The 13,189-nt window shown below is 26.1% G+C and overlaps 2 protein-coding genes across 3 annotated transcripts; both read left to right on the top strand.

Moving 5' to 3' along the window:
• Window positions 1-2,087: 2,087 nt before the first annotated feature.
• LOC113549931 (paternally-expressed gene 3 protein-like) lies at window positions 2,088-7,160 on the top strand. Of its 2 annotated transcripts, XM_026951460.1 has the most exons (6): window positions 2,088-2,186; window positions 4,333-4,544; window positions 4,884-5,134; window positions 5,203-5,474; window positions 5,789-6,092; window positions 6,796-7,160. In XM_026951460.1, the coding sequence occupies exons 1-6, from the start codon at window positions 2,178-2,180 to the stop codon at window positions 7,047-7,049; spliced, it is 1,302 nt and encodes a 433-aa protein (XP_026807261.1). In that variant the 5' UTR covers window positions 2,088-2,177; the 3' UTR covers window positions 7,050-7,160. The 2 variants fall into 2 exon arrangements, with proteins under 2 accessions (XP_026807261.1, XP_026807262.1); XM_026951461.1 differs by lacking the exon at window positions 6,796-7,160 and having other exon boundaries at window positions 5,789-6,384.
• A 2,475-nt stretch (window positions 7,161-9,635) lies between these two features.
• Window positions 9,636-13,123, top strand: LOC113549226 (extensin-like). The gene is made up of 3 exons (XM_026950427.1): window positions 9,636-9,773; window positions 11,504-11,592; window positions 11,888-13,123. The coding sequence occupies exons 1-3, from the start codon at window positions 9,753-9,755 to the stop codon at window positions 13,032-13,034; spliced, it is 1,257 nt and encodes a 418-aa protein (XP_026806228.1). The 5' UTR covers window positions 9,636-9,752; the 3' UTR covers window positions 13,035-13,123.
• Window positions 13,124-13,189: the final 66 nt, after the last annotated feature.

The raw sequence follows: 13,189 nt of genomic DNA, 5'->3' as shown, positions 1-13,189 counted from the left end.
CGTCTGCTTCAATTGTCCCTTCAGTTAAAAACTATTAATAATTGTATCAATTATTATTATGTTTAATAATATGTTTGCTATAATATACAAATAATTGTGCTCATAAACTACAAAATAAATTTATTTATATTTAAAAAAATATTAATATTTTATAATGTACAATATGTGAAATATATGAAGATAAATTGTAGATTTTAAGAAACGAATATTTAAAAAATAAAAATATTCATTAGAACTGACGAAGATCAAAAACGAATTAGAAAATTCTTCATTTTGCGAACCTAATCTATCGAATTAAGTATCCTCTATGTATAAGATATTAAATGATACTAGGTACTAATTTGTAGGTAGTAATATACATAATTAATATAGATTTAATGAAATAATATTATTAATAATTTAATCGTCATCGACTTCATTATTAATTTATATGACCAAAAAAAGTATTGAATCTTCGTATTTTGTGGTTAGTTGTTAGTGTTGTCATTAAAATTTTTCAAAAAATATGGCTTAAATGCCTTCAACTATAATGATAAAAATTAGTAGACTAAAATATTTGAATGGTACCTTTACATGGTATACACATATGTAAATACTAAAGTATAGCTAAAGTTAAGCTTTAAACAAAATCATTTTGTAAATCGTAATGTAATTACTATGTTATGCTATAAACATTAAAAATTATAACAGTAGGTACCTATTGAAACATATTTTTCATTATAAATAAACATTACATTTGTTTACACTAGAAATCAACCGCTATGTTAGAAAAAATAGATGTCTTATCGATTTTTATTTTGTATTATTAAGGTTTATGTTTTACTTTCCGGTATAAATTATTACTGATTTGGATTCAAACTGATTTCTAAATATTTAATTCTTAAACTAAGCAAAGATATTGTGCGTACAAATTATATAATAGCATATCAATTATAATATTGTTAATATAAATATTATAATTCGACAGACATACTATGACAATTAACAAGTGCTAATCACTATATTGCAATATAATATAACACTTTTTCTTCTCATTTGCATAAGGGTATGCGCATAGCTTTATCTTATAGGTGCTTATTAAAATTGTATTGTATCAATAGTGATATGTACATGACAATTGCTTATATGACACTTTCGTGTTCCAGTCGTATACTTATATAACGTATTTATTATTTACACACTTTGTTCTATATTTTATTTAATTGAAGCTTGTGTATAGGTAATTGCAAAGTATTTGATAACAATTAATAAGATACTTAAATTATAATTTAGAAAGTTTTATAGCATAATATCCATCATTGTTGATCACATAATAATTAATTTTATGATAATTATATCATTTTTTTAAATTATTGAAATACTTGTAAAAATTATATTATCATTTATTTCATTCCATTGATTACCATTTTTTGTCATAATATATACATTTATTCAACGATTATTGAATTTATAACTAATAAATATAATGTAAATATATAATAATATATATATATATACATAGATATATTATAATGTATAATATATGCTTTCAACCAATTTAAAATAATTATATTTATAATACACAAATAGACGAATTATTGTTATTTTTTATAAACATTTTTCTATATTTATTAAGTATTAATTATGTAAATATTTCATTATTACAAATTTTGAGTAATTTAAAGTTTAACCCATCTAATTAACGTTATAGCTTGTAAAGTATACGCAGGTTCTTATACGTAAGTGCTTGAATGATGTAAGTATTCAATATTATAAAATCTTAAAACAAGAAATGTTTTATAATAAACTGATTTTAAATTTCAAGTAAAATAATATGGTTCATTAACAAAATATGATAAATTAATAAGTTGTATTCAACGAACTAGTTGAAGAAAAATAATTATTTTATTATATTAAAATAATGTCGGTTGTTATTACAATCGGGTTTTAATAATAAATTTATAAATATGTATAATTCAAACAGTTGTCGATTTTTACACTTTGGTGGAGATCATGTCAAGAATCTATAATTTTTTTGTTTTTTCCATACCTACCGTAAGTCCTTAGCTTGGTTTTACCGGAGCGAATCGTTGGGCAATTACCTCAGTTCGATGGTAGGGAGTCGAGATCCTTTATAAGCCTCGCATGTAGACGTTCCTCGTACACTTCACTGAACTGGTCTTCACAAGTCTGCAATCATGTTCAAGGTAAGCATTATTGTAGTCATTTTGGTATTTTACATACTTATAAAAAATATAACTATTGTTAAGATAATTAAATTTTACTATTGAAGATAATATCAATAAAATGATCGTATTCTTTGCAACTCTTAGTCATTCAATACCTAAAAATATTCATAGCATTAAAAATCAATTCAAAATATTTATTTAGTGCATAATGGTTCATATAAATTTAAAATAAATATAAAATGCTTTTACTAGTATAATAATTTACTGTCAGTTATTTTAACTTATATTTTATCTATTTTATATAGGTATTTGTAGCATATAGTTTAAAGTTTTAAACACAAAATTAATCTAACTATAGCTAATTGTTAAGCCTTTATAATAATAATATTGAACTATTTTTTATTTTATTTTTATATGCGTAGAATATTAATATATGTATAAAAGTACATTGAAAAGACAACAATATTTTTTTTTAGAACATAATTTTATTTAAAAAAAAGTAGAATTTAGATTCTATGTCAAATTTACATTAAATAAATTAAATTAAATTCGCAAAATTCGCAAAATGTTGTCTAATGGTAAGCAATATATTATCTAGCTTTAATTGGGAGCATAGTGGCAATAACCTTTCTTAACCTCGAAATCTTAATCAGCTCAAGATTAATTTAGGTATATAGTAGGTAGAAATTAGTACAATATAATTTACGCCCAACGTGTATAATAATCATGACCATCCATTAATTTGCCATTTAGTCGTGTTAAAAAAAAAACTCGTTTCATTTTGTCAGATCAACGAACTATAAGATCTCTGTGCAAATACACTAGTGCACCATGCCATCCGTTATTTATTTATTTATAAATAATGAGTGGTTCCATGAGTAGGTGAAATCGTAATTGAATTACTTATATATTTTAATGTGATATTTAAAATATTTGTAATCTAAATCAAAATAACTGTAAATTTATATTTATTTATTAATAGTTTTCTCATTAAAAGTAATAATTTTTAAAACAAAAATTCATATACTCGTATTATATTATTTGAATACTAAAAAAAAAATGTTGTTGGTTACTGTATCCTATACAATAATATTATATTTGATATTTCACTTTTTATATATAATACATTGTACTTTTAGAATTCTATACGTATTATGAATAGATAAAAATATTTTGACATCACGAGTTTATAAAATTGAATTAAGTATCAGGTTAAAAACGTTTGCCACTACTCATAAATACATGTAGCTTTAGTGGACATATAAATTATTTGATCTCTGTTTCTTGATTTTTGTATACATAATTTATTCGTAACAATCATCTGAAAACTCATAATTATAAAATATTTTTTTTAAATCATTGATAAATCAATTGTTTTTTTTTTTTTTTTTTGTAACAATTCGTTATATTCGACTAAACATAATAACGTTTTATTACGTTAAAATCGAATAATAATAAATATTAAATTTTGAATTGAAGATCATATTGAACATTTTGTGGATAATAAGCGCGTATATTATGATGGGTCACGGCTCAAAATGGTCGTATAATTTAACTTACAATAGTTGTAGTACTTACACGTTTCGAAATAATTTCTACATATCTAATCTTGCTTTGACAAAATTATAGTTCCCTATAGGTATTGTTAAAAAAAAATTGTTTTCTAATCGATACATTGTTTGTCACCGTGTCCGGGACGAAAGAAGTGAAGGGAATCTAGGATGCCGTGTAGAGTATTCCACATATAATTAAAGTATTGTATTGCATAACTATAGTTCTTTATTCTTTGTAATGATACTAACGGTATTAGGTACCAATCGGGAGTAGAAGCTAATAATATTGTTATTAATACATTAATTATAAGTCACTTAATACGCAATAACTTAAAATTAACTTGACATGAATTTAATGCTCTATAAATGCGAAGCATTGTAGATAATTATGAAATATTGTTTGGTTTGTTTATACTTTAAAGTATATATTTTATTATATAGTAGTTATATTTAAGTTTATAGGTATCTCCTCGTCCTTCGAATATATTTCTTAACATAGTTAAACGTGATAAAATAAAATGGTTAGCTTATTATTGTTTATATATTATATATATGTATATATGTGTAAACCGTTAACAATGTTTTATGATTAATATATTAATATTTTTCAGTTTCTTACTCTATCTTGCCTATTGGCAGTCAGTGTTCAGTGCAAGATCTCTCAAAATCAGGCTGTGCCATACTATCCTCAACCGTACCCGGTAGCATATCCTCAAGTATATCCCCAAGTTTACTCTGCACAACCGAAATACAGTGTGCAACCCGCCTATGTAGCAGCCGCCTCATACCCAGCCCATACAAGCTATCGACAAGTCTTTGTACCGTAAGTATAATATTTTATGTTTATTTCCATTTTATATTTCTAAATTTTAATTAAGACTTACAGTCAAATAAAAAGAATAAAAATGTATTTTGTATATTGAATATACTTAATAATAATATGCTGTTGCATTATTATTTCATATAAACATAATATGAATTACAATTTACTCAATATCAAATTTAATATATTACATATAAAAAATTGCAATTTTCAAACATTAAATAGATATATAATAATTACTTAAGTTTTATGATAAATATAGAAATTTATAAAAGCATCAGATAAAATAAATTAAAATATTTTCCTCTTGTAATAAAATGTTTTTAATATAATTTTTAGAGCTAGTCCTGCCTACAACCCTTATTATTACGGATACGCTCCTTTCCCAACTTATTCTCCAGCTCAGCAATACCCAGTACCTTACGTCCAGAATGATGGAACCCAACCCGCTGCAGCTCAACCCGGTTGGGGTGAATACTTGTCAAACAGTTTCTGGAGCTACGTGCCGAACTTCCCTTACGTGACGTCTGGAGCTCAACCATCTTCAGAAGCAGAAAGCGGCGCGGCTGCTGCAACCGCTGAATCTTCAGGTACGGCAATAAAATATAAAAAATAATTAAAACACGAAATTATATAATATTATATTTTTAATTTATAGCTGAAAATACAAGTCCAGGAAAAGGTGACAAACCAGCAGAAGCACCCAAATCAGAACAAGCTGCTAGCGACGAACAACCAGCTCAATCGCCTTCTAAACAATTCGCAGCTTATCCTTTACCTTACTTCGGTCAACCCCAGTTCTATGGACAAGCACCTTATCAACAAGCTGTCTTCGATCCAGCTAAATTGAATGCAGCAAACAATGGCGCAGTTTCAAGTTTCCTTTTCCCCAGAAGTCAACTCCAATCTGTGTTCCAACAACCACAACCGGTAATGAAATATAATTATTGTTAAATCACGCATAAGACATAACTTACCTGGCATAAATGTCTATTTAACTATGGTCTTGGATAATATACAAAAACAAAACCGATAAATTAAAAAACGTAAATCTGTGCTACAGATGTATACATAATAATGTTATTATAAATTTAACATTAATTACGCTTACACCAATAAAATCGGTTTTTACGGAAATTCTAATAAGTGCTGAAATTTCCTTATATGTTGTCTACAAATTATATTATTGTTAGTTATATTTTTTCTATACAATTATTATTGACAATTTATTTTAATTTTCACAGTTTGCTGAACAAAAATACTACCAGGTCCCACAGTCTAACCAAGGTACCGCAGCACAAGCATACCAGAGATACTTGCAGTCCCAAAAACCACATTTGCTGGGACAATACCAACCAGGACAATACCAACCAGAACAATACCAACATCAACAGCAAGATCAACCGTTCCCGCAACAGCCGGAACCATTCCAACAATACGATCAACAAACCCAGAAAGACGAATCCTCTGTTGTCGTAGATTCTAATGTGACCGGACTCCAAGTCAACGCTGAAGGCCAACAGCAACCACAATCTAAAGTAGCTACAGGTTCGAACTAATTTGGAGCTATTACCCGACTGAATTATTTTATACAATTTCCCAATTCAATTACAATTTTATAATTTTATTTTATATAATTAATGTTATTTGAAATCAATATAAATATGATAGTAACGTGAGCCAGTTCGATGCACATAATACTATTGTTATTATAGAAGCTGATTTAAAATACGAATTTATTGTCAAATAATAGGTATTTCGAAAATATCCTTGTATTTTAAAACTACTTTTTTCAATGTGTAATACAAAACTATTGGTTAATAAACAAAAATGTATTTATTTTGCTTAAATAATTTAAACCCTTTAACCGGTTTATATTTTTCATGCAATAATTTTATGTCAATTATTTATGACATAATAAACCAATATCAAAAATTGTTTAAATATCCTGAAAAACGCACATTGTTGATTTGGGTCGTTTACAGTTTAAGTTAGCTTAAATAGATTTGAGTATTGTTAACATTTTAAATTTAAAAAAATACAAAAAAAGGTAGAGGGTAACATAAAAACTTAATAATATGATTTTTATTATTTTTTATAAATATAATTTTATTACCTACATATGACGATATTATTTAATACATTATAATATACTATGTACCTACATATACAATAAGCTATAATAGCTATATTTATAACTTTTTTTTATTAAAAATTTGAAATTAAAATGTGTCTCGTATGTATATAATAGGTCCAACAATAGCAGTGGCTCAGCCACAGGGTATCGCGTTCGCCGGAATCGGCGGCCGAGCCGGAGCTGGACCTATAGGCACAGCGATTGTAGGCAAAAATGCTACAGCAATTTCAGGCCCCAGCGCTACTGCTATATCACTGGACGTAACACCAACAATTGACTTAACACCAGTTCACAAGCACACAACAGCCTATGTGGCAAAATATGCTCCTGAACTGGGAGTTTACAAAGTTGCTGAAATCAAAACATAGTAAAATTATAAATTTGTATTTTAGTACCTAAACGAATTTGTGATAATAATTTTATTTTTAAATTAAAATACTTTAATTGTATTTATATTTAAGGCCAATGAAATAAAATGCCAAAAATCTTGCCTGGTTTTGTAATAATATAATATACGTATTATAGGTGGTTCAATTATATATTTCTTTTTTATTGGTCTTTAATTTTTTATTTTTTATCGAGAATTGCGCCATAAGCATTAGGCACACGTATTAATATTATAAAAATAGAGAACGAATTTTAATGCAAATTAAATTTTCTTTTTGAATGTCTGAAAACATTGCTTTCCAAGTACAAAGTTAATTTCATATTTCGAGGAATAAAAAATGTAACTTTTATTTTACATTTTTAGTGCATTTTTATGTCTTAAGACATTTTTATATAGGAATGGATAAAATTCGATAACAATTTAGTTAACATTTATTCTAAAAGAATAAAATTAAATATTATTTATCTTATAATATTTCGTACTTCTTTTTTTATTATTTATTTTATTTTTAGCGATCAGATAAATGTGATCCTGACGAAATTATTATGTGTAGACAGTTATTACTAACCTAATAAGCTATTAGGTATATACTATACATACATCATACGTGTGAATAATACGAAATATTATAATAATATATGAATACCTAATTAATACCTAAGAATAAAAATTTATATAATCAAACAAAATTTTTCAATGTTAAAAATTATTTTAAGAGCATTTTTTAGTGCATTAAAAAAAAATTCTGTTATGAGTGCATTACATTGTATTTTTAAGGCATTTTTCTTGTTTTTTAGAGTATTTAAATCCATACCCTAATAATAAAATATTATTGAAAAATGTCTCATAAACAATAAAAAATAAAAATAAATAGAACGAAATTAAAATTAAAATTTTGCAAAATTATGTATTTATAATAAGACATCATGGATTGTTTATACAATATGTATACATGAATGTGGCAATGTGGCTTAATAATAACAACAATATTTTAATGATATTAATTAAGGTATTTATATACTTAAATAATAATAATAATCTAAATATTTAAAATGATAATTATTATAGATAGGTACAAAATATGTCAATCGATATTTATTTGAAACGTTTTAATTTTTGATCATTAGTTTTTCTAATAGATATTTGGATATTATTAAAAATTAATTAACTTTTATTTGTATCATGGGATAAAAGCCTAACACTTTTAGTTAATGGATGCTGTATGGTTCCATACATCTGTGTTCTTCAAATATTGTCCGCGTTCATTAAAATCGTGTATTCTAGTTGATTGGCATGTTTGATGTCCGTTAAGGTAGTTTTTTAATAATAATTTTTGGATTTTTATTCATCTTATAACCAATTGTTTTATTTTATATTATTTATATGTTTGACTATTCAGTTTATTTTGCCACAAACACTGTTGTTTTATTTTATCTGATAATTTCACATCTATAAATGATGATAAATGTTAAAAATGGTATAACAGGTGATAAGATGGCTAATTTTGCTCTTTTGACGCCATTTCATTGACCACTATGTCAATAAGTCTTTTAAAAAAACCACCATAATAATTCTATGCTTATACCGCTAATAACTACCACCGTTATCACATTATGGTAACGTATATTTGACAAAATTTTAGACAATATGTTAATCTTCACCACCCTCCCCCCTCATAGAAAATTTTAATACGCCACTATATAATATATGCAATAAAAATCAAAAATAATTGTAACGAATATGCAAAAAAAAAAATTTTTGCAAAACGAATAATGTTAAAAAAAAATCACAGTTTTTATTAAATTTACAAATTTAAAAACTTCTAATAATTAATAATAGATATTTACTAGTATACTTAATGAAAAAAAACATATTATTAAACATAATTTATTTATCATGTTTATATTACTATATTTAGTGCCTACAAAATGTTTTTTTTTAATTTTTTACTTGACAATATACATGCTAATTTTTTTTTTATTTCGCTTCAATATGTAATATATTTTTAATTTCGTAAAATTATGCGAAAATATTCAATAACTATTATATATGCAAAAATATGCAATCAAAAAGTTCATTATTAGTTTCAAACTATTGTGGTTCTTGAAGATTATTGAAAAAAATCCAAAATTATAAAAAGGAAAAAAATATGTAATTGCATAGAAATCTGTGCTCTAATTATTATAATACATATAGTATACAATCAAGATATGATTTAGAAGTGTAAACAATATAATAGGATTTATAATAATACTTCCAAAAATGAACTATTTATGTTGATCATCCGCAAAACTATATTATATAATCGTGTAACGGGCAATAATGATCGTCTACACAAACTTATCCGCAGTTTTAGTTTTTATTATTCCATTTACAACGAATTCGGATATTTGACAAAGATACTTAATATTATAAATTGACCTCCGCTGACGAAGTTATCTTGAACTTGAGTGCATGTCATTAATGGGTATGCAGTTTCGTGTGGCATAACACGTTAGACCAGATTATAGCATAGGCCTAATCTGCACGCGAGTTAATCGTAAATTTTATTTTAAAGATCGATGACCTTTGATATTAGGTACAAGGATGGAAGGGAACTTTATAGTCTGGATTGAATCACAATAATACCAGTCTTCGTTATATAATCGCACTAGACACTACTGCGTTTTTAAAATAAGGAGTCATGGATTTAACAAAATTTTGGGTGAGTAAACACGAAAACAAATTTAACGAATTTGATTATACATTTTATTTTATTTACATTATCAATTAAAATAATGTAATACTTATTTTTAAAATGTTATTATAAAGTATCAATTTAGCAATTGTATATGTTAAGAAAACAATAGAATTTGCTAATTCATTATTTAAAATAGATATATTATAAATAATAATATTTTCGTAAATTAATAAACAATAATAAACTCTTATTAATATGAGATATTATATTTTTAAATAATAATTATTTTTGCTTAAACAATTTAATTTGTACTTGTTAATTATAAAATAAATTATAAATTGTTATAATTATTACCTATTTATTTATGAATAATTTTAAACTTCATATTTTGCAATATTTTATTTGTATACATATATATTGTAATTTGAATGAAACATATTTAGAAATTTTGCATTAATGATTACTGAACATGATAATCATAAATCATTGATATCATTATTAAATATTTTATAAATTTGCATTAGTCATTTAAATTGCAATTTGTACATATTTTCTGTTGAATTTTTTTAATATCCGATTATTGATTCGATAATTGCCTAAAAATAAAAATACCAATAAAATAATAAATAATTAGTACAGTGTAAATATAGTACAATCATTATACTTTATTTGCGTATATAGTAATAGTAAATATCGATAAATTTAAAAAAACAAAGGCCTAAACAAATTGTAGGTACACTATATTTTATATTGTAATTTTTTTAGACATGTATGTAGAGTTACACAGATTGTACTATTTTAATTATTAAATTTAAGTAATGAATAAAAAAAATGTATTTTAAAAATCTACCGAAATAGTTAATAAATTAAATAAAATATTATTTATTTATTTTCATTAGAACCACATAGATATAATTTTGTTGTATTTCGATGATGATCATTTATTAATCATTCACAAAATCTTTCAATAATAAAATATAATATATTATAGTTTACGCCTCGAAATATGACATATGCTTAAATCTTATTTGATTTATGTACACCTACTATTTATAGATAGAGATTTTGGTGTATAATAAATGTTAAAAGAATATTAATATATAATATAATACCTACTATATTTACACTGGTATTTTATTTTTTCAATGATGCTTATCGGATATCAATTTAATTTCATAAGTAATAGGTAAAAAAACCTACTTAAATGATTGAATTTTTAAATACATTATAATTATTACTGTCAATTATTATTTATTACATATTTACACATTGATATTAATTATAAACCATAAAAAATATTCCTAAATATTAACACAATATGTATTTTACTAAATTGTTATATCTATATTGGAGTAAAAGTATCATTGTTTAATGTTTTATTATTATTATTATTATTAGTTCGTATCGTTTCATGACTTAGTGTATAATATTATGCACATCGATGTAATATTGCATTTATATAACATATAAATTATATATTATATTCATATTATATATAACTATTTTACCTCAACGTGTATTGACCCTAAACCGTAATACGGAGATATTAAGTAATGTAATAATGTAAACACGATTTTCCCACCATTTTTAATGAATTGAATCTTCGTGAACTATCTTCTATATTATATAATGTAAACCAAAATGTTATTATTCTAGCACAATGTAACTCTTAATAATACTAAATGTAAAATACAATTAAACAAATGGTAATCATGTTTACTAATTACATACTTTTTTTGTACACATACTTTTAGATTATTGTGGTTTTGGTAGTGTGTTACGAACAATCCAGCATCGCGAACCACGTCAATGTACTCAACAAAAACGATCCTGGCAGATCAAGGTGAACGTCATCGTTATTACACGTGTATATAATTGACTATGACTATAAATCTTGCGAGAGAAAGAACATCTATTTTTCCGGCTTGTTGATTAGGAATTTCGAATAAAATCAGTTATAAACTATTTAGATGTACACGTGGACTATATGATCGTATTATAAAAAGAATAAATCAGATTTTATGAATTGGTATCAAAAATTTAAACCCGAATTTGATGTCCAGGAATCGAAATAATTATGCTAACTATGATCAATTTAATCAAATTAATAATTAATTCAATTTTGTATTAATTTTCAGACCAAAAAAATCAGTTGATACGGAAATATATGTAGCGATTCCGCCGGAAAACATTAAGACTGGTAAACAAGACAACCCTCCAACTTTGATACGTTTAGATCCAAATTCTCCAAATAAGTTCAAGGGCAAGTTTCCGACTCCAATCGAACGTTTTATACAGCGCATACAGAACTATTTTTCCGTGTACAATCCACCAGAATACTTAAATGACTTAAGGCCCGGTATCAATAATCCGGAAAACGACGGGTATCAGTTAGACTCGTCGAACAACACACAGGTAATACTACCGTGTAACGGTACGAGCACCATAGTGATCATTCCTGTGCCATTGGAAAATGAAAATATTTCTACTGACCAAAATGCATATTCAGATAAACCTGACGCTTACATAGTGCCGACGACACCAAAACCTAATTGCCCAGAAGATGTGACTACAAAAAAGTCGAAATATCCAGAAAATACTACTCCAAAACCAAATTGTCCGGAGGTGACAACTCTAAAGCCAAACTGTCAGGAAGTTACAACTCCAAAACCAAACTGTCCGGAAGTAACCACTCCAAAACCAAATTGTCCGGAAGTTACCACTCCGAAACCTAATTGTGTGGAAGTTACCACCCCGAAACCTAATTGTGTGGAAGTTACTACTCCAAAGCCAAAATGCCCAGAAGTAACTACTCCAAAACCGAATTGTCAGGAAGAGACAACTCCAAAACCTAACTGTCCTGAAGTGACCACTCCGAAACCCAAATGCCCGGAAGCAACTACCCCAAAACCCAAATGCCCGGAAGCAACTACCCCGAAACCCAAGTGCCCTGAAATAACGACTCAAAAACTACCTGGTCCTCCCAAACAAAATTCAACAGCAAGTGACCCTAAACCTATATCTGGATACGGACCAACTGAAGTTCCTTCGCTGAACTTAGTAGCTCAGCCCGTTCTTGGCTCTACCGTTCTTTATTTTTACAAACAACCTACAACCTTACCACCGTATAATCCACCAGCTTATAATCCACCTGCCCCTGCATACTACATACCTAATACTCAGTTATCTTACGAAGAAAACACTCGAAGACCCAAGCCACCAATCTTACGTTTAAAACAGTTATTATTCCCACGTCTATATGCAGCTTTTCATCCTGACGAGTGATGACTAACATAAATTGTATTCTAATCAAGATAAGAAATATATATATTTATATTTATTTATATGAACGTGTTAGTAACACACATGAATAATGATAATTTCTTATTTAATAACGACTTAAATGTATTTTAAATTATTATTTATTTATTATTTATTCT

The sequence above is a fragment of the Rhopalosiphum maidis genome, chromosome 4 (assembly GCF_003676215.2).
Source record: "Rhopalosiphum maidis isolate BTI-1 chromosome 4, ASM367621v3, whole genome shotgun sequence".
NCBI classification, from domain to species: Eukaryota; Metazoa; Arthropoda; class Insecta; order Hemiptera; family Aphididae; genus Rhopalosiphum; species Rhopalosiphum maidis.
The sequence above is the reverse complement of the archived record's forward strand: the minus strand, read 5'-3'. Positions and strand labels throughout refer to the sequence as shown.